Source organism: Barbus barbus (assembly GCF_936440315.1).
Source record: "Barbus barbus genome assembly, chromosome: 25".
Classification (NCBI taxonomy): Eukaryota; Metazoa; Chordata; class Actinopteri; order Cypriniformes; family Cyprinidae; genus Barbus; species Barbus barbus.
The window spans coordinates 11,746,190-11,768,915 of NC_136753.1; the positions used below are offsets into that span (position 1 = coordinate 11,746,190).

Genomic DNA, 22,726 nt, shown 5'->3' on the forward strand with positions numbered 1-22,726 from the left:
GTGATAATTTTGGTCACTATAATCGTGATGAGAAATTTTCATACCGTTACATCCCTATTAGTATGTCCTCCAGAACTTTAAGTATACTGCTCTGACCCTTCTTGGCACTGAGTGTACAAGTTCATGACAATTTTCACATCTGTCCTGTTTAACTCCTGGAGGACGACCTCCTTGGATGCTCTGGTCTTTAATGGGGAGTTTTGCTCAGCTCGTCTCTACAGAATCCCCCACAGCTACTCAAGAGTGTTAAGACTGAGTGAAATACATGTCCACTGGGAGAATGAATATCTTCATTGTCATGCTGAAAAAATGCCCAACAATGCAGGGAATGAGGGGAGGGTAGCATCTTCTGTTTCAAGTTTTTATATTCCATCACACAGTAGTGTGTTAATTCATGACAGTATTAATAAAGCACAACTACCTCACACCTTCAGCACTCATTCATCCCTATATAAGTGCTTTACTACCACTGAACGTCACTGTGGGTACCAAGCACTTCTCACTGTGCTCCTTCTCTAGCAACACCAGAATATTTTGGATGCCTTCGGATCCGAAATTATTGACTTGGTCTCTTGAGGCCAGAGTATAGATTCCCAGAAGCCTCTATTTTGTAAATAAGGACCTTGGAAGAGGTTAAATTAGTTTATTTAGCTTTGGCTACAGTAGGCAATTCTATTGGTGACAACAACCATGCATGTCACTTCTGCAGGCTGCGTCATACTCTGTGAGATATAGTGTCACTCTTTTCATAGCTTTTGCCAGCTCTGTGACACTTGCATGTTATTTATCTTTTTCTAGCAAAAATTCACTCATCACTAAATGAAAACTTAAAGTGAAGACCTGATTATTTCAGGAGCCTTGACACAAGTCCATTGTTTTTGAATGTCTGTGCTATTGTACCACTGACCTCTTGTACCATTGTCCTCTTTTATGCTAAGAAATAAGTCACCTGGCTGTTCTCTCCCAAGTGGTTCCACTGCTGCCAGCATTAAGTCTGAGTATGATTCAGTGGGCTATATAACACTTTTAATTGTCAGGAGATTACTTGTCTTTAAAAGTTTTGGTTCAATATACTTACCTGTTGATCAAAAATAACCTTAAACCTATACACGTTTTTTTTTTTTTTTTGATAAGAAAATCTTATTTTGCTTAATTTTTTTACATTCTTCTATGGTAATTGATCAAGCAGGCTTGATGGAACATTATATCTCCAAAGAAGCCTAACATGTCATCTAAGTAAAGAGTAATTGCTGAATTTAAGTTTTAGAGGGGGTGTACTCCGATATAGTGTACAGCATATCTATCTATCTATCTATCTATCTATCTATCTATCTATCTATCTATCTATCTATCTATCTATCTATCTATCTATCTATCTATCTATCTATCTATCTATCTATCTATCTATCTATCTATCTATCTATCTATCTATCTATCTATCTATTAGTCATTGACATATAAGGATTTTCAACAGGCCAATTTTAAAATACAAAACATATCTACTGTAATTGTTCAAACATTAAGAATGTTGGGTACACATAAATTCATATTAAAATGTATTAAGTGATTTTAGTGTTGTTTTCATCTAGATGAATTGGCCGTAGCCTTAAAAAATGTCATGTGGTGCGACCATGATTTAAATTCAAATTAAATAATTTCCTAAACATGCTTATTTCGAAATTTCTAAAAAAAAAACAAAAGACAAAATTTGAACACTGAGACTTTTGTTTCATGCTAAAAGTAACCAGCTCTGTCTTGTCTGTCAGTGTATTGTCAGTGTCCTCTTTGCTCCGTGATGTATTTTTTAATGCATGAGAACATGATGCATGGCATAAAAGTGCCATGGTTTGTTGAACATAGCAACAGTAACTAAGGGGTGTATCACTGCCCTGCCCGACGGGCTACCTTAAATACAGGGCTCCCACGCAGTGTTCCATCTAAGCTGATGCGGACACGCAGAAGAAATAATGTGCCTCGCGCACACAAAAATTAGTTGGGAAGACATTTGATTGAATGCCGCCAGTAAAAAGGAAAGAATAGCAATGCTTGGGCAAACCGTTATAGAGCTTATGTCACGACAGAGTTAGAACTGGTGAATGCTGTTTACAGGTTTCATAGAAAAAGAAGGAAATGCACCAAATGAGTCGCTGTAGAAACTGAATACTTCAATGGTTGCGGTGCGCTCAACACGAGAGACAACACAAATGCAATGACATGTGAAATAAAACGTTCTCATGTATTAAAGAAGAGTGTTTTGATTAAGTGCTGGAAATAGCTGAGGATGGGCAAAGAACGGTAACAAAACTCTGAAACGTACAGTCACACGAGTATTGTACAAACTGTACTTCATAACGATCTTTAGACAACTATAGAATAATTCATGTTCACTTTTTTTTTTACATTTATTTAACTTACAGATCTCAGCTTAAGTTTTGCTTCGGTTTGTATTTTATTCTATTCTATTCGATTCTATTCTATTCTATTCTATTCTATTCTATAGTTAAAATAGTTTGTTTTGATAATATATTATGTTAGGGCTATATTATAAACCTGATAAATAATTGACCTGGTTTTTGAGACTTTGACTTTGAGTCTCTTGCTCATCAAGGCTGTATTCATTTAAAAAATACAGAAAAAACATTGATATAGTGAAATATTATTGCAATTTCTAATATTGGTTTCCTATTTTAATACCTATACTTTAAAATAGCATTTATACCTGTGATCAAAGCTGATCAGGAATCTGATCAGAAAAAGTTTCAGCATCATTACTCCAGTCTCCATGATCCTTCAGAAATCATTCTAATATGCTGATTTATTATCAGTGTTGAAACTGTTGTGCTGCTTAATATTTTTTTGAAACCTGTTACTTTTTTCTTTGATTAATTAAAGTTTAAAAGAACAGCATTTATTCAAAATAGAAATTTTCTAACAATAGCAGTCTTTACTATCAATTTTATCCATTTAACACATCCTTGCTGAATAAAGTTTATTGAACTTCCTTTAAACTTTTTTAAAGTATCTTTAAAAAGAAAGAGAAAAACCTCTGACCCCAAAATTTTGAATAGTTTATATTGTAACACGAAATCTCTATTTTGACTAAACACTGTTCTTTTTAACTTTTTTTTTTTTTTTTTTTTATATCACAGGTCCCAAAAAATACAGTATATAAAAAAAAATAAAATAAAAAGCAGTACAACTGTTTCCAACATTGATTAAAAATCAGCATATTAGAATGACTTCTAAAGGATCATGTGACTCTGAAAATACTGCTTTGCTTCACAGGAATTAATTACATTTTGAAGTATATTAAAATAGAAAACATTTATTTTAAATTGCAATAATATTTCACAATATTATTTTGTGAAATAATATTCAGTATTTTTTATCAAATAGATACAGCCTTGAAGAGCATAAGAAACTAATAAAAAAAAAATGTATTGATCCAAACTTTTGAACTGCAGTGTATTGTACAGTAAAAATGTTTTCTCAGGTAACCTAAAATGTACATCATTTAGTTACATCAAGGGTCAAATCAAATATAAATAGCACATAAAGTTAAAAGTTACACACTTTTTTGTGTGCGTGCTGTACAGGCCTGGTATAAAGAATGCTTTTGCTCAGGTGCCCGAAATGTCCACCCAATAGAGAAACATTTTGCTCAGCAAGAAAAAAAATTAGAGGGAACATTGCTCCCATGGGTCCTTAAATTTGATACAACTAAACTGAAGAGTTTTTAAGTCCTTAGACAGTTTTAAATATGTTAAATGGTATAAGAAATAATTTTTCAAATTGTCTTAAATTAAGAATTCTGCAGATACCTTGTAAATAGTAAAATAAAACTCTTTCCTTGATATTCGTTGATATTTGTGTATTGAAAATGTTTTTGATTGACATTTATGGACTTTATTTTATTTGGGCTAGTTAAATTAATTTTCGGGCTACCAAAATCTGAAGAGTACCTGCCTGAAGGGCTACCAGGGATTTAGAAATTTTGCAAGCCCTAAAAAAAAAAAAATATATATATATATATATATATATATATATATATATATATATATATATATATATATATATTAGGGATTAGGCATGCAACGATTATAGATTTTGCTGGTATGATTATTGTCTGATGGATAATCACGGTTTTACGATTATGACGATTATTATGCATTTATTAATTTCCTAACATTTAATAATGTATAAAATCACATGAACACTCTTTAGATGTTAAAGTGTTATTTATGACTGGCTTTTGAAACAAATAACACAGTAACCAACAATACAGCACAAAATAATAATAAACAAACAAAAGTCCATCTCTCCCATTAGAATTAAAAAAGGTGACCGCTGCTCTGTAAACATCCATGAGAGTATTTCTCTTTTGAAAATAATAAATGAAAATAGATCACAAAAGTATTTAATGTTTTCAGTTTCTTTTGGACTTGGGGTAGAGAATTTGGAAACATGGTGAAAAAAAAAATCTTGTTGGTTTGTACTTATGAATAATACTACAGCAGGAATAGTAAATAAATTTAATGAAGTATTATTAATATACAACTAATATTAACTTTATTTATCCCACAGGGGAAACTGTTACTAATGATGGAAATAAAATGAAATATTATTGTAATCAACTGTCATCCATACATATTCATTTTAATAATCTTTATAATAATTCATATGATTTTACATGTAGCCTGAGAAAATCATGTCTATTGTTTTGGTTTGTGAGATCGGAGATTCATTCAGGAGGACACAAACGTCTTGAGAACGCTGCCCCGTGACTTTTATTAATTAAATAAATGAAATAGCCTACTGGAGAGACACAGACACGGGTAGGCTAATTCACACAGGCAACTATCACTTCTCTCTCCTTCTCTCTCGAATAATTAAAGTAGCTAAATATAATTAATTAATTCAAATAAATGTGATCTTACCGCACTTTATTTAATAATATATTATTATATTAATATACACGCATATTTAATCTCTTTCTGATCTGAAGCGGGCAGAATGCTGAGCTAACGAGCCGTAGCTTCGCGTCAGGTGGTTCTTGCCTTCATGTCGTGCATTAAAATCATTCAGTGTACAGCTAGCCGTGCATTATCCCTTATTTATACTACGGGGCCGTTGAATGCTTGAATCTGATTGGCTGACGAACGTTCTGAGGTGTGCAATTATTTTCAGGGAAACGCACGGCGAACGTAGTTCCAGGCAGCTTTCTTGACCGCATTACAGTTCCATATCACTTCGCATCGTTGTCAGCGCTGCCCTGACGATTTTATCAGTTAGCCTAGTGTAGCAACTTAAAGGCTACACATGACATTTCTCACTAGCGAGGTAATAACAGCGCTGCATCTTAAAGCAGACTTACAGTTTAGAGACGGTGCTTCAGAACACTGTTGAGGGACACACAGAGGTAGCCTAATTCATACAAGCGCTCTCTCTCTCTCTCTCTCTCTCTCTCTCTCTCTCTCTCTCTCTCTCTCTGTTTCTCTTTCTCTGTGTCTCTGTCTCTCTTGCTCTCTTTCTAATAACTTCATTATTAACTGCATTAGTCTGCTATCAACGGCTCAAGCCTCCATTGCCAGCTTTAAAATGACGTTTTGGAACTAGCAAAAGAGTCGTTGGATGAGATGCGGAAGAAATAATCCTACTCACAATAGCGATTTAAGTAGAAAAACCGGACGAATCCCTTGAAATATATAATCTGATCGATGTCTTGAGGTGTGGCAACCGTAGTATAAGCGGAATAATTGACTCCGGCCCGTCGTCAATTATTCCTTACGTATTCGCTCTTTAGCATTAGTTTTTTTACGGCAATATTTAAATGACACCCTGGTCATTCTTGGTGTACCCAAAATGGTCCCACACTATCGACATTTCTCTGGTGGAAATAAAGCTTTGCTGTTTAGTCCCTTTGCCACTAATCTAATGCGTGTAGTAGCCTTCGAGTCTCTGATAAGCACGTAATTTTAAGCTGGTGCACCACTAGTGTGACTTTTTCATTTTGCACAAGCTGCAACAGTTCAGTTCCGCGCAACAGAAACACTCGGTTTTGCGGAACCTTTACGATTAATTAACCGTGACGTTTTAAAGCGTGGTTAATCGCGGAACCGGTTAATCGCTGCATCCCTATTAGGGATGCACCGATACCGATACTGGTATCGGGTATCAGGTCGATACTGAGCTCATGTACTCGTATTCGTTAAAATGCCCCGATACTAAACGCCGATACCACGCATGTGATCAGTGCCATATTCAGACAAAGAAACACCAACAACAGAAAAACAGACAGCAGAATGTAGTTATTAGAGATTAAGGATGTCTAAAAATGTACATGCAATGAATTTAATGTTAAACATTCAGTATTAATGCCTGTATAGCTGATGTGAGCAAGCTGATAAGCAAAACACGCTGAGTGGATCCAGCGCGCGGCGGCGCAGATGCACGAGCTTGTCTAGTGAATATCCCTTTCTCACAGATATCACTGGAAAGTTTGTACTTCGGTCGGAAATGTCAAAAACGAGTAAGTAAAACAATGCACAAGTTACTTAACAGTAGGGAGAGAGAGATAGAGAGAGCGCGCGCGCACTTCTGTGGTGTGATCTTTATTGATGTTCGCTCAGCACGCATCATTTGAATTAAAACTAAATCGTAAATATATGACAACATATATGATATGACAACATATCACTTTAAACATCATTTATTTTTAACCTTAAGCATTGAACACGAGTGAAACACAAGTGAAACTATCAGCCTGTGTGAAATGCGCTAGGCTGTTCTGTACTTGTCCCTTTCATCTGCTCCGGTACACATAAGTGCGCACGCTGTGCGTGTTTTCCTTGCTTCATGCGTGTTTCTGCAATTATATGGCTTTGAAATCTCAATGTTTCAGATGAAAAATAAAAATTCTATATCTGAAAATTATTGATTTATAACGAGTGGTTCCCTGCATAATTACAGCAAAAAGCGTGGTTACAGCACTGAGCCGCTGCAATGGAGCAGCCCTAATGCTATTTAAGATGATGTACCATAGAGCAAATAAATAAATAAAAAATTAACAGTGAAAGTAACAAAAAATTGTAAATTACATTTTAATGGGCATAATTAAGTGTGAAAAATAACCGAAGGATATACAGTAAGTAACTGAGGATAGCAAAATAAAGTAAACTATGACAAATTATACCCAAAAATTCTTCATACAGTGGACTACCAGTAAAATGGATACAAAAGTGAGACCAAAAATTATTCAGACCAAGTAATGGAAAAAATTGAAATTCAGACTTTCATGAACCTGGTTGACAGCATGCCCAGGAGACTACAGGCTGCCATTAAGGCTAAGGGTGGCCCGACAAAGTATTGATAGTTGTGTAAATATTGTCATACCAACAGCTGTCTGAATAATTTTGATTGATTGATAGAAAGGTATTATCAAGCTAAATTTGTTCTGACACAGTTTAACTTGGAGTTCTTGTAATATTTTATTAGCATTTTCTAAACTATAGCGAATAAAATGTGAGAAATGTTGAAGGTGTCTGAATAAATTTTGGTTTGACAGTATCTATTTGATAAATGAAGTTAATCAACTAACATTTTAAACACTCATTTGTTTTCTTTACCCAATATTTAAAAAATTTAAAAATACAATAAAAATATCGGTATCGGTACTCGGTATCGGCAAGTACCAAAAATTAAAGTATCGGTATCGGGCGAGTACTGGAAAAAGTGGTATCGGTGCATCCCTAATTAATAAATATATATATATGGGCAAGATTAGAAAATTCCGATTCGACAATGAAAATCCTTAGTCGGGGACATCCCTTAGTCGAATCAGAATTTTCGAAACTTGCCGATATTCGGCTGATAGTCGAATCATATGTTTGGGGGCGGGGCAAAATACATTACTAAGAGACAGTCATAATTACTGCCGTTAACACACAGTGAAAATGTGTAATGGACACCTCGCAGATACAAACATAATGTTTTATGTTTTGATTAAAAGATAGTTAACATTAAACGCCAGCGAAACCCTAATAATTCAAAACGTTTTTACAACAGTGCTTTACAACAGTTATGTAGGCTATATGACAGTTATAAATGTTCTGCATTTTGTTTTGAGCTGCGCGCGCTGAAGATGACCAGTAGAATGAAGCATTTGACAGCAGTTTTTTAATCAGTGGGATTTAATTCATTTATCTAATAGAATACGCTCCATTATTTATAAAACTTAACGGTAATATTACGACTTACAGGCTACCTGCACAGAAAGCCCCGAATGCAGAAGTGAATGTGTTTGCGCGGCTCAGAATGAACTCCTTTTGTGGACATGTTCTTCACGCAACAACGTGTAGAAACACAGCAACCAAACTCTAAAAATTCACAGCGTTTTATTATAATCGTTTTCTCGTTATAATGTTATGTATATGTCAATCCAAGTTATAGTTATTATGCATTGTTGTTTGTACTGCTCGCGCTGTGCGTTGATAATCAATTTACAATGGTGCGCTTTACTTCAGCGCGATGCATCTTATGCGAGATAAATAATACACAATATATAATCCCGGTGCAATGTTTTGAAATCACTTATACCCCACCTGATCGAAAAAATACAGTCTTTAGCTCTGCCTGTGTCAGTTTGAGTCTTGTTAAAGTTTTAAATCCCTGCCTCCAAAATGCTTCTCTGTCCGTCACGGATTATGGAAAGTGAAACTTAATTTAAATCTATAGGGGTGGTTGGATTTATTCACATACGTTAAAATATTTATTTAAAGCTTCTTTCTTTTCAGATTCTTATTTACAGCATTATCATAATAGGCTGTATATTAACTTATTCGGAGAAAACCAGTAATTCTATGTGAAAGCGGACATTTGAGCACCCCCATATAGCCAAAATGGCATGATCCTAACACCCCGCGAATATTCGACTGTGAGATTGGGAGTCGAATCAGGTTCCTCATATCGAAGCATCGAATCGTCGACTATTCGGGGTCACCCCTTTTATTTATATATATATATATATATATATATATATATATATATATATGTATATATGTGTGTGTATATATATGTGTATATATATATATATATATATATATATATATATATATATATATATATATATATATATATATATATATATATATGTGTATATATATACACTCACCTAAAGGATTATTAGGAACACCATACTAATACTGTGTTTGACCCCCTTTCGCCTTCAGAACTGCCTTAATTCTACGTGGCATTGATTCAACAAGGTGCTGAAAGCATTCTTTAGAAATGTTGGCCCATATTGATAGGATAGCATCTTGCAGTTGATGGAGATTTGTGGGATGCACATCCAGAGCACGAAGCTCCCGTTCCACCACATCCCAAAGATGCTCTATTGGGTTGAGATCTGGTGACTGTGGGGGCCATTTTAGTACAGTGAACTCATTGTCATGTTCAAGAAACCAATTTGAAATGATTCGAGCTTTGTGACGGTGCATTATCCTGCTGGAAGTAGCCATCAGAGGATGGGTACATGGTGGTCATAAAGGGATGGACATGGTCAGAAACAATGCTCAGGTAGGCCGTGGCATTTAAACGATGCCCAATTGGCACTAAGGGGCCTAAAGTGTGCCAAGAAAACATCCCCCACACCATTACACCACCACCACCAGCCTGCACAGTGGTAACAAGGCATGATGGATCCATGTTCTCATTCTGTTTACGCCAAATTCTGACTCTACCATCTGAATGTCTCAACAGAAATCGAGACTCATTAGACCAGGCAACATTTTTCCAGTCTTCAACCGTCCAATTTTGGTGAGCTCGTGCAAATTGTAGCCTCTTTTTCCTATTTGTAGTGGAGATGAGTGGTACCCGGTGGGGTCTTCTGCTGTTGTAGCCCATCCGCCTCAGGGTTGTGCGTGTTGTGGCTTCACAAATGCTTTGCTGCATACCTCGGTTGTAACGAGTGGTTATTTCAGTCAAAGTTGCTCTTCTATCAGCTTGAATCAGTCGGCCCATTCTCCTCTGACATCTAGCATCAACAAGGCATTTTCGTCCACAAGACTGCCGCATACTGGATGTTTTTCCCTTTTCACACCATTCTTTATAAACCCTAGAAATGGTTGTGCGTGAAAATCCCAGTAACTGAGCAGATTGTGAAATACTCAGACTGGCCCGTCTGGCACCAACAACCATGCCACGCTCAAAATTGCTTAAATCACCTTTCTTTCCCATTCTGACATTCAGTTTGGTGGTCAGGAGATTGTCTTGACCAGGACCACACCCCTAAATGCATTGAAGCAACTGCCATGTGATTGGTTGATTAGATAATTGCATTAATGAGAAATTGAACAGGTGTTCCTAATAATCCTTTAGGTGAGTGTATACATGTCAAAGTCAGCTTTGCCAGCTGTGATGCCTGATTACTGGTTTAAACTTGGCCCAGGTTTTTAAAAGGTTTTTGGGTCCGCAAACCTTAATAGCTTCTACAATTGATACCTAGATTATGCAGAGCTGTAATAGCTGCTAATGGTGGATATTTTGATGAATTGGAAATTTAAGTTTTTTTCTATGTATAAACTGTTTATGTAATAAAATATGTTTTCGTAGTTTTTGTCCCTTATCAGTGCAAAATTATCACAAATTAAAAAGGATTCATGCCAATATTGTCCCACTTCTAGGGTGTTTCCAAACTTTTGGAGGGCTGTGTGTGTGTGTATGTGTGTATGTGTGTATATATATATATATATATATATATATATATATATATATATATATATATATATATATATATATATATATATATATAAAAACGTATACATACATACATACACAAATGCCACCATATTTTTATTTAATTGATTAAAGTGCTAAGGAAAAATTTCCAATATTTTTACTGGCCAGCTCTATTTTACTTAGCAAATAAACAGATTTTGACAGAGGCATGTTTAACACTGTGCCACATCAAATTTCCTTTTAATTACAGTGTTTAATTGTTTGGGAATTGAGGATCTCACTTGATACAAGACTTCAGATGCTCAGCAGTCTATGATCGTTGTTGTCTCATTCTACTTTTCATGACTGGTCATACATTTTCAATAGGAGGCATATCTGGACTGCAGACAGGCCAGTCTAGCACATTCACTCTGTGTCTACGAAATCAAGTCAAGTCTGCTTTATTGTCAATTCTTCCACATGGACAGCACATACATACAGAGAATTGAAATTGCGTTACCCTCAGACCCTTGGTGTAAACAGTTAACATTAAACACGTTCAAATACAGATAATACGGTTTAAACATATGTACATACAACTCTATAGCTATACAAGTAAGGACATTGTAGAAAAAAATAAAGAAATAGATAAAGTGGCATAAGGCGCATGGCAGATAGTGCAAACCAGTTAAATAAAAACAAAACTGTGCAGATATATTTGTAGTGCAAAAAGAGCTTATCAATCTGAGAACATTGTAGAAAAATAAAAATAAAAAAAGATAGATAAAGTGACATAAGGCACATGGCAGAATAGATGGAGTGCAAACCAGTTAAATAAACCAAAACTGTGCAGATATATGTGTAGTGCAAAAAGAGCTTGTCAGTCTGAGGACATTGTATAAAAATGAAAAAAGATAGATAAAGTGACATAAGGCACATGGCAGAATAGATAGAGTGCAAACCAGTTAAATAAAACAAAAACTGTGCAGATATGTGTGTAGTGCAAAAAGAGCTTGTCAGTCTGTTAAATTGACAGGAGAACAGTCTTTTTATGAGACTATCCGAGGAGGTAGTTTGCAGTCAATGCTGGATGAGGTAGTGATCAGTCCAATGCTGCACAAGTGAGAGGTGCTGGTCACAGTTTGTAAGTAGGTGGGGGTGGCTGGTCCTGGGGGTGTGGGGAGCCGTGGGGGGGGGGGTCTCATAGTGTCAGAGTTCAGTGTTGTATGGGGTAAGAAGAGGGGAGGGGGGGCAGGGACGGGAGGGAGTTCAGCTTCCTGACAGCCTGATGTATGAAGCTGTCCTTCAGTCTGCTGGTCCTCGCCTGGAGACTCCGCAGTCTCCTCCCTGATGGCAGCAGACTGAAGAAGCTGTGTGTCGGGTGGGTGGGATCACCTGCAATGCGGAGGGCTTTGCGGGTGAGACGGGTGCTGTATATGTCCTGGAGGGAGGGGAGAGAGACACCAATGATCTTCTCAGCTGCTCTCACTATTCGCTGAAGTGACTTGCGGCAGGATGCGTTTGCAAGCGCCATACCACACAGTGATGCAGCTGGTTAGGATGCTCTCGATGGTGCCTCTGTAGAATGTGCACATGATGGGGGTCGGGGTTCTGGCTCTTCTGAGTTTGCGGAGGAAGTAGAGACGCTGCTGTGCTTTCTTGGCCAGTGCTACAGTGTTGTTAGTCCAGGAGAGGTCCTCTGTGATGTGCACACCCAGGAACTTGGTGCTGCTCACTCTCTCCACAGTCGCACCGTTGATGGTCAGAGGGGCATGCTGAGTGTGTACTCTCCTGAAGTCAACAACAATCTCCTTCGTCTTCTCCACATTCAGAGAGAGATTGTTGTCACTGCACCACCCGGCCAGGCGGCTCACCTCGCTCCTGTAGTTTGTCTCATCTCTGTTGCTGATGAGACCCACCACAGTTGTGTCATCCGCAAACTTAATGATCAGGTTAGAGTTGTGTGACGGTGTGCAGTCGTGGGTCAGCAGAGTGAAGAGGAGGGGGCTCAGCACACATCCTTGGGGGGGCTCCAGTGTTCAGTGTGATGGTGCTGGATGTGTTACTGCCAACCCGTACTGCTTGAGGTCTCCCGGTCAGGAAGTCCAACAGCCAGTTGCACAGAGAGGTGTTGAGCCCCAGCTGGACCAGTTTGTGTGTGAGCTGTTGAGGGATGATTGTGTTGAATGCTGAACTGAAGTCTATGAACAGCATCCTGACATATGAGTCTTTTTTGTCCAGATGTGTGAGGGCTGGGTGGAGGGCAGTGGCGATGGCATCATCGGTCGAGCGGTTGGACCTATATGCAAACTGGAATGGGTCAAGTGAGGGGGGGAGGACAGACTTGATGTGGTGCATGACTAGCCGTTCAAAGCACTTCATTTACATTTACATTTATGCATTTAGCAGACGCTTTTAACCAAAGCGACTTACATTGCATTCAAGTTACAGTTTCTAAATTTTTATCAGCTCTTGCTTTCCCTGGGAATCGAACCAATGATCTTGGCGTTGCTAGCGCCATGCTCTGCTATTTGAGCTACAGGAAAGCTAGAAGCTACTTCATGAGAATAGGAGTGAGTGCTATTGGACGGTAGTCATTGAAACAGGATGGAGATGACTTCTTCGGGACTGGAATGATGGTGGTAGCTTTGAAGCATGTGGGGACAACGGCCTGATTTAGCGAGATGTTGAAGATGTCTGTGTAGACATCAGTGAGTTCCACTGCACAGTCTCTCAGTACACGCCCAGGAATGTTGTCAGGACCCGGAGCTTTGCGTGCATTGATCCTGCTGAGGGACCTCCTCACGCTGTCCGGGGACAGCGTCATCACCTGGTCGCCGGGAGGAGGTGGAGTCTTCTGTGCAGTGGTGCTGTTTTGTGCCTCAAAGCGAGCAAAGAAGGCATTCAGCTCGTTCAGCAGGGGGATGGTGCTGTCACAGGTCTGTGGTGGGGGCTTGTAATCCGTAATGGTCTGTATCCCCTGCCACAGGCTCCGCGTGTCTCTGCTGTCGCTGAAACGATGGGCTATCCTCCTGGAGTACTGTCTCTTGGCCTCTCTGATGCCGCGGGATAGGTTGGCCCTAGCTGTCTTCAGGCCCTCCTCATCTCCAGCTCTAAAGGCAGCGTTCCGAGCCTTCAGCAGTCTGTAGACTTCCCCAGTCATCCACGGCTTCTGGTTGGCCCGGACAGTGATGGACTTTGTGACCGTTACATCATCAATGCACTTGGAGATGTAGGCAGTGACAGTCTCCGAGTACTCTTGGAGGTCTGTAGTGTTGTTGTATGTGGCAGCCTGTTTAAACATATTCCAGTCAGTGGTGTCAAAACAGTCCTGAAGTGCCTCTGACGACCCTTCCGGCCACACTTGAATCTGTTTGTGTATTGGTTTGATGACTTTGACAAGCGGTCTGTATGCAGGCATTAGCATGACAGTGATGTGGTCTGAGGCTCCGAGGTGGGGGAGGGGGAGGGCCTTGTAAGCTCCTCTCTGGGTGGTGTAAACAAAGTCCAGGGTATTTTTTCCCCTTGTTGGAAAGTCTATGTGTTGGTGAATTTTTGGGAACACACTCTTTAAGTCTGCGCGGTTGAAATCCCCAGCCAAGATAAGAAAAGCATCTGGGTGGGCTGTCTGCTGCTCACTGGTGTGCTGGTACAGTTCATTTAGCGCCTCACTCCTGATGTTGTTGTTGGAGCTGGGAGGGATGTATACAGCAACTAGCAGTATGGCTGAATATTCCCTTGGTAGATAGAACGGCCGGCACTTAATAATCATAAACTCCACCAGGGGTGAGCAGTGTTTGCAGACCACAACAGCGTCGCGACACCATGCATCATTGATGTAAACACAAAGCCCGCCGCCGCGGATCTTACCTCCCTCGACGAGAGCTCTGTCAGCTCGATAGCATGTTAGCTGGTCGAGCTGTATGGCGCAGTCCGGTACGCTGTTGTTAAGCCATGTTTCCGTAAACACAAAAACACAACAGTCTCTTACAGTCCTCTGAGTAGAGCGGAGTAGTCGGATGTAGTCCAGTTTATTGTCCAAAGTGCGTACGTTCGCCAGTACGATGGTGGGGATAGCTGGCTTGTGTGGGTTGGCTGCTAGCCTAGTTCGGATACCTCCGCGCTTACCCCTCTTCTGCTTCCTCTCACGCCGCTTGTAGCGCCTCCGCTGTGGGCGAGATGCAGTAGTGGGGGTCGGTGATGTAGTAGGCTTTCGGAACAGACCGAGGTCCCGCAGCTCTTCGGCGTGTGCTGAGTTTAACTCAAAAAATGTGATTCTGCCGACATCGAGCAGAAACTCACGACTGTATGCGCGCTTACAGACAGGTAGACGAGACGAAGATGTGCAAAAACATTGCGACTTACAAGACAAAAAACACAAAAACACCGTTCTGTCGGGAGAGAGAGAAGCCGCTGCGATTGTGCGCGCCGCCATTTTGTGTCATTTTGTGTCAGAAATCATACTGTTGTAGCACATGCAGAATGAGACCTGGCTTTGTCTTGAACTAATAACCATGGATTTCCCATTAAACACGTAATCTTAATGGCAGTATTGTCCCTGTAAAATTCCAGTATATGCTTCTATGTCAATGGTACCTTCGCTAAACTCATCCCATTTCCTCTGCTGCACCCCAATACCATGACAGATGTTTACTTTTACATCTGTCACTGATTAAAGTTTGGATGGTTCCTTTGGTCTTTGGGACTGAGAACTCATTTTTCACTAGGGCTGCTACTAATGACTATTTTTCTATCAATTAATCTATCGACTAATTTATCAATTAAAGGGGACCAATTATGCAAAAATCACTTTTATAAGCTGTTTGAACACCGTTGTGTGGCCGCAGGAAATATCCCGAAAAAATCAGTAACTATATGTTTATAATCACTATATGTTTAGGAATTAATACCAACGCTTTGTGCACGAACGTCAGCTCCAGACAAAGTAACATGTTTGTTTTCCAAATTGCCTTTCTGAAAGAGCTTCTTGCCACTCTGTAAGGCTAATTGCTAAAGCTATCATTGTCTCTGTGTTTTCACTGGTGCTGCCTTCAAGTGCTACCAGAATGATCGTGAATAGGAATGTGGTAGTTACAAGTTGCATATGAAAGAAATGTGAGTCGATCCCTCACCTCCCCCTTTACCTTTTGGACGCGGTTCATGTTTGTAACAGTAATCTTGGGGGGGGGGGGGGGGGGGGTAGACTCATTTAAAATAATGTAATCATCTGGTTTTAGCCAGGTTTCTGTCAAACAAAGCACATCTAGTTTATGGTCAGTGATCATATCATTTGCAAAAATGCTTTTGTAGAAAGGGATCTAATATTCAATAAGCCAAGCTTTATCATTTGTTTATCTGTATTATATCTGTTTTTTTATTTGTTGAACATCAATTCAATTGTTACTCTTACTTTGGTTTGGATGTTTTCTGTATTTTCTAGTTCGAGAAACAGACACAGTCTCTATACTGTGATATCTAGGTGAAAGAGTCTCTATGTGCTGAGAATTAACTGACATCTGTGACGTGAGGCGGCTAGCAGACGGTCGGTTTAGCCAGGCTGTCTGCTTCCTGACCTGGGCCCCAGTTAGTCAAGTACGAACTAACAATGCAATTGCAAGGCAAAAGTGTCTCATTTCAGGGAACTGCGGTTACTCGAGTAACTGGAGACATAGTTTGATAGAACATTTCATAATAAATTAATTGTTTAATAAATTATTTTTTACATTTGGAAAATTACTAGCTTCTCGTATAGTCTGGTGAAGCTCCAACCAATGTTAACTTTTGATAATTTTTTGTGATAATAGTTCAGAATCAGATTCAAAATCATTTTAATTAAACTACTAATGCACCACAACTCTTCGTCTCTCTACTTTCTACATTTTATACTAGTAAATGGATGGTCATATAATGTTTTTTTATGTCCTTTTTTAGATTCCTTATGAAAATGGATGCTGAGCTGCTTCACTCCCCTGTGGTTGGTCTGATGGAGGAGGAGGAGGTGGACATGACTGACTGGAACCTTCCACTGGCCTTCATGAAGAAACGCCACACAGAGAAAATTGAGGGATCCAAAGCTTTGGCTCAGAGCTGGAGAATGAAAGACAGGGTGAGGGAGAGACTTTTAATGTTATCTTTAGTCATTTGAGCATCAGACAAATCAACTTGATTGCGCATTGATTGCTGTCTAATTTCATTGTTTATGTGTGTTTCTTGTTGTTGTCTTGATTTAGTGTCATTGCCACACTGCACTAATCTTGGTAGTAATTTGTTTGATTTGCTTACTTGTCACTATTTAGTGAGTGACTGACTAGTGTGGTCAGTTGATGTAGATATCCACATGTAATGAATCCAATAGTTTTTTCACAGTTGATGTGTTTATCTAATGTGGAAAGGAAACAGTGGGCATTTGTATAAATATGAGGTTTGCCAGTTTGTGTGCATGACACTTGCAGTGTAAATTTATGTAAAAAGTACTTTTGAGCTCCACTCTTACACAAAAATTCTACATTCTTCTTACCACCAATTTAAAAAGTTATGTAGGGTGGAGCTGTACTTAGACTAGTAAAATGAAACGTAAAATGCACAAATAACATTAAATTACTTTTGTTTCTAAATAATAAAAATAATTGATGTCATAAAATCACAATATTTGATTTAATGGTCAGACAACACACCCTACACAATGAATACAAATCACAAACATGACACAGTTTATTAATATGTAGTAATACTTTTAAAGACTGATGAAAATAACTTGAATCCGAGGAGCTCTAAAATAATTTTTTTATTTTTTATAAGAGACAAATGGCGGCATCCTTCAATTTAAGTCATACCACCTACGCTTTGTGTCGACAGGTCAGGTTAGGGCTGGGACGATACGCCTATCTCCCAAATCGATACTATTATGATACTTGGGTGCTGAGTTAATATGTATTGTCATTTTTAAGAATTGCGATTCGATATTGCACTGTATTGCGTTTTTTTTTTTTTTTTTTTTTTTTTAGGACCATGAGGAAAAATGTAAAACAATCCATCACACTGAGGCTTATTTATTATATAGTACAATAGTATGAATAAAAAAAAAACTTTTTGATATAAAAAGTGCTACAATGCTTTTAAGCTCTATTAATTGTGACTTACTTATTCTAGTTATGCCCGTTAACTCAAATCACACTTCACAGAACAGTACAAAACAAAATAACCACACTCTTACAATTGTGTAACATTTTTTTTTTTTTTTTTTTACTTAAAGTGGGACTCCTTTCTTTTCACTGTACCTTGTTTATTCAAAGCATGTCAACGTACACAACAAATAAACAACCAAAAATAAATAATCTCATGAAATAAATGACCATATACGACAGCATCAATGTATCACAAACGTCTTTCAAATGAGGGAGAAGAATACACAAGTCTACGAGTCATCAATAGTAAATCAATAGATATCATAACATCTGTAAATATTCAGACACAGTACTTCAATGCATCCAGTCACTCAAAGTCCATAACTGAAGCAAACCAAACATAACACATCCACTCATATCGTATTAATTCATAACACCTCAACATATGGTTCTTTCAACAGTTCAGATGACTCTTTTGAATGTTTGTGTTCTTAACCTGTTAACGTTCACCAGAGCGACGTCGCACTGAACGCTCTTTGTTTGCATGTGTCATTGTTTTCTAATAGAATAAATGAAACGGGACAAAGTTAATCTTGACAAACTATATATCATTCTGAGGGTCTAAGCCTCAAGCATCGACGACAGATTGCTGTTTTTCGATGGAAAGCTTATAAGGAATGAGTGGCACAAATTTGCTACATTTGTGTAAGCAGTACACATCCAAACACGCAGAGTAAAAAAGCCGTACGTACCTTTATCATTGTAATAACGAGCCACAAACGCGTCCACTGCTGAAATCCCAGTTTAGTTAGAGAGGTAAGGGTCCACAGAACAACATCCCAGCGAGCACTTTTAGTCCAGCGAAACAATAACGTTGTAATAAGGATGAATATTCCTTTGCTGGGGTCGACAATATAATTGGCCCGGTGGCCCGGACGTACTTTTAAAACCGTCAGGGCCACCAGATCGCTCCAACCACTAGCCCGGTGGGGCCAGTAAAAATAATGCCTCGATTAAAAAAAGTCTAATTTCACATTAATTACCTGTGGTTCTGTGTTTTGATTTCTGTTTAATCGTCTCGGTAACCACCGCTAACACGTTACGTGATCCCGACCGCCTTGCTCGCTCCCGCGGTTACGCGCGCAAACTGCAGACTGCTGCTCAGCACCTACCTATAGCTACTATTAAGCTAGGCTACATGTTTCTGAAACCCACATCACCCGGCCAAACGCCGGGTAAAAAAGAGAAGGCAAGGAAGAGAAAATCACCAGAGGAATTGAGGGAAAGCGAAAGGGAATACGAAAAGAAAAGGCAGAGAAAGTTTCAGCCCCAGTGGCGAGTTGGCTGGGCTTAGGGGTGTGCGATATGACGATTTTTGATCGTGGACGATAAAAATGTCTCCACGATCTGCTTTTGAAGAAATATGGTAGTATCGTGCTACAGCACACATTATATCAAATACAGTTCTGGCGCCTCCGTCTCTATGTACTGTACAACACGACATACAGCAGTAGAGTTACTCTGACAGGACACTGCACTTATTCACGATCGCAAAAGTACATTATTTGCACACAAGCCTTGCTGGTTAAATGTTTAATTCGCGCGCTGGTCTGACGTGCGCTTTTTCTGAGCGCATACACCTGAAGCGCGCGCACTAAAAAGCCTGTCTAACAGCGCCTGATTATTCAACTAACTTATCTTTTGCGCTAATACTGTCAAAACACACAAGGTTTACATACAGACTCAGTTGGTTATATCTAAAATGAAAGTAAATAGTTAAGAGAGAAACGGATGCGTGTCTGTATATTAGATGCGTGCAGCTCTTAAAGGGACAGGACACTAAACATGCTGTCGACTGTCATTAAAGGGATAGTTCACCCTAAAATTTAATTTCTGTCATTATTTACTCACTCACATGTTGTCCCAAACCTCTATTAATTTCTTGTGCTGAACCCAAAATAAGATATTTTGAAGAATGAGGGTAACCAAACAGTTGCTGGTCTATAAGACCCTTTTTCTGTTAGTAAACATTGTGACGTTTTTCTGTGGGCGGAGCTTAGCTGGAGGCAGAAAGATTCCACTGACCGCTTCACTAACGCTAGCTATGAAGTTTGTTAGCTTGTTTTTTAACAATAACTGGAGAAAATCCGATTTCACCCACATATGTAAGGTCACGCACTGTCCAGGACCGCCATTGTTATTTGAAAAGGTTAACTTTAATGGACGAAACCAGATCGGCCGACCCGCGCACGCTTTTCCTCGAAGCATGGATGATCTGACAGGATTCCCTCCGGTTGCCTGACTCACATCTAACCTGTGTAGTTAAGACAGACTCACAGTGTCTATCTAGTGAAGATGTAGATGTCATGAAGATGTATTTTCAATTTCAGCAGGCAACTATTTTTACAGAAACATTATTATTCCAAGCCACAATTACTCATAACAATACAATTACAAATGATTAAGCTTACAAGTTTGTTGTTTTACACACATGCACACAGACATTATTTCATACACAACATAATCGTGAGATGCATAAGAAATCTATAGATGCACTCATAACAACAAAAGACAATACTTTATTGAACCTTTTCTGACAAGAAGTGTGCGTTGCAAACGCGAGCATTTTGACGGTCGTTTCTGTCCAGTCCTCTGGTTTTATCGCGTTTTAATCACAGTCGTCCGTTTTTGTCTGGCAGTGGCAGCAGGTAAGCGATAAAATTTCAAATCAGAACCTGTACTATGTCGATTCTGGCACCCAACATCACAACAAGACTATATTTAAAGCTCCTTATGTTGCTGAATCTGCGCTGGTTTGAATGGGCCGCCTCCAGTTCTGCCTCTGTTTTGCCTCCAGCTTGTGCTGTGACGTAATCGTGACGTCGACTCAAAAAGGGTCTATATTGACTTTGATAGCAGGAAAGAACAATCCTGTGGAAGTCACTGAGGACCAGCAACTGTTTGGTTTTCCACCTTCTTCAAAATAGCAATTATGTTCAGCAGAAGAAAGAAACTCATTCAGGTTTAAAACAACTTGAGTAAATGATGGTATAAAAATAAAACTATGACAGAATTGACAGACAGATGACAGAATATTTATTTTGGGGGGAACTATTCATTTAACGTAAAAAAAAAAAAAATCACTATTAGAGAAAAATCACTCTCTATTCATGACTGAAAAACTTTAATACAGTTGCTTTAGGAATCAGTCTATCTAGTGTTTTATTTTTATATTTGTTCATTCAATTTCATTGAATGCTCTGCTAAATACACCTATTGTACCTGAAAATAAAGCACTGTTTGTTTTATTTGTACATTATGTGTATTTGTAATTTGTATCTTTGTTCTTATTAAAAAATAAGAAAGATAGAATGATGACACACATTTTTATCTTTGCCCACTTTGGCCTAAATATCTGCCATGTCTTTTTTTTTTTTTTTTTTGTTACCTTGAAAGGCTTTGTCTTTCTAGTTTGGCTGTAATGCTCAGACAACTTGTAAAACCAACATGACAAAGAATTGTGATAAAATCGTGAATCGTGATATTTCTAAAAAAAATCGTGATATGATATTTTTCCCATATCGCCCACCCCTAGCTGGGCTACGATCAAGAAAAAAAAAAGAGGTTTACTGTGAGCTCTGCAGATCAATGCCCACATATGCAGACAAGTAAGTTAGAGAAAAGTTAACGTGTATGAAACCTATGGTATGAACATAATATAATGAATTTCTGTGTGACTACGGAGAATGAATCCTATGCTATAGGTTTATTTGCACTTGTTTCATGTTTTTGCACAGTTTTGCTGCACTTTGCACTAAACCTACCTTAAAAAAAATAAATATTATTCATGTTGTTCAAGCAAACTGTTCTTTTTCGTGATTATTGGGATCAATACCCGACGCGTTGACCTGGGCCAATGAACTTCAAAAGACACTGGCCCAGAGGGCCAGTGGCAAATTTCCCTTATTGTCTACCCCTGCTTTGTTTACGTTTCATTTCTTCAGCGAGTTATTGTTCGCGTCCGTTATGGAATAAATTACGCTCAAAAACAGCGTCTTGGTGGTAAAAAAACAAAACGATGTTGCAGCATACGGTTTTACAAACATAATGAGACCGTCTACGGGAAAAAAAGTCTCAGAAAAGCGGAATATAGATTATTTGAATTTGGCGCTCCCTCCTGCCGGCAGTGACGCTTCTGTGACGCAACTGTCATCTGAGCGGGGCATAACTTAGCGATCTGCTTTATCCATAAAAAACTGTTTTTTTTTTCTTCTACATTTTTTATGTGTGTGTGTGTGTGTGTGTGTATTTTGTGGGGAATGTGGCCGTGTCTGCATGATTATAATATGTATGGACGGACATCAGCGTGTTTATTAGCGACTCTATGACGGCTATCATTGTGATTCATTGATCAGCTATTATTGATTATATGGCCCATCTGTTTGATTATAATCTGAATGGAAGCACATCAGCGTGTGTTTACTGACTCTATGACCATGTCTGGCAATATCACTTCACGTCTGGCAGTGATATTTATCATTGTAATAACGAAGAATACTTCAGTATACATACTATATACAAAGCATTTTTTTTCTATTTGTTTTCCTTTTTTATTACTTAAATAATTATTTTTGTATTTTTTAGTGCTCAAATAAATCTGTCTATTATTTTATAATTGAAAAACTATGCAGGAACATGTATAATGACTAAAATAGCTTGTTAATAGCTTATTAATCATAAACATGTTCTAAACATACTTAGACTCGTAGCATTAATCATGTTACAGTGTACTCTCATATTACTTTTATTGTTTTATATAGAGCATGAAAATATCATCGTGCCATAAGAAATTTAAATACAATGAATTGCCCATCATATTCAAACATTGT

General features: G+C 38.4%; 1 protein-coding gene across 1 annotated transcript in view; it reads left to right on the forward strand.

Annotated features, from left to right (window-relative positions):
- LOC306844463 (regulatory-associated protein of mTOR) overlaps nucleotides 1–22,726 on the forward strand; it is a 285,322-nt gene that overhangs the window by 5,880 nt on the left and 256,716 nt on the right. The window contains exon 2 of the mRNA XM_079376622.1: nucleotides 16,645–16,819. Within this exon, the coding sequence (XP_079232748.1) occupies nucleotides 16,652–16,819 (168 nt within the window). The 5' untranslated portion in view covers nucleotides 16,645–16,651. The remainder of the gene's footprint in view (nucleotides 1–16,644; nucleotides 16,820–22,726) is intronic.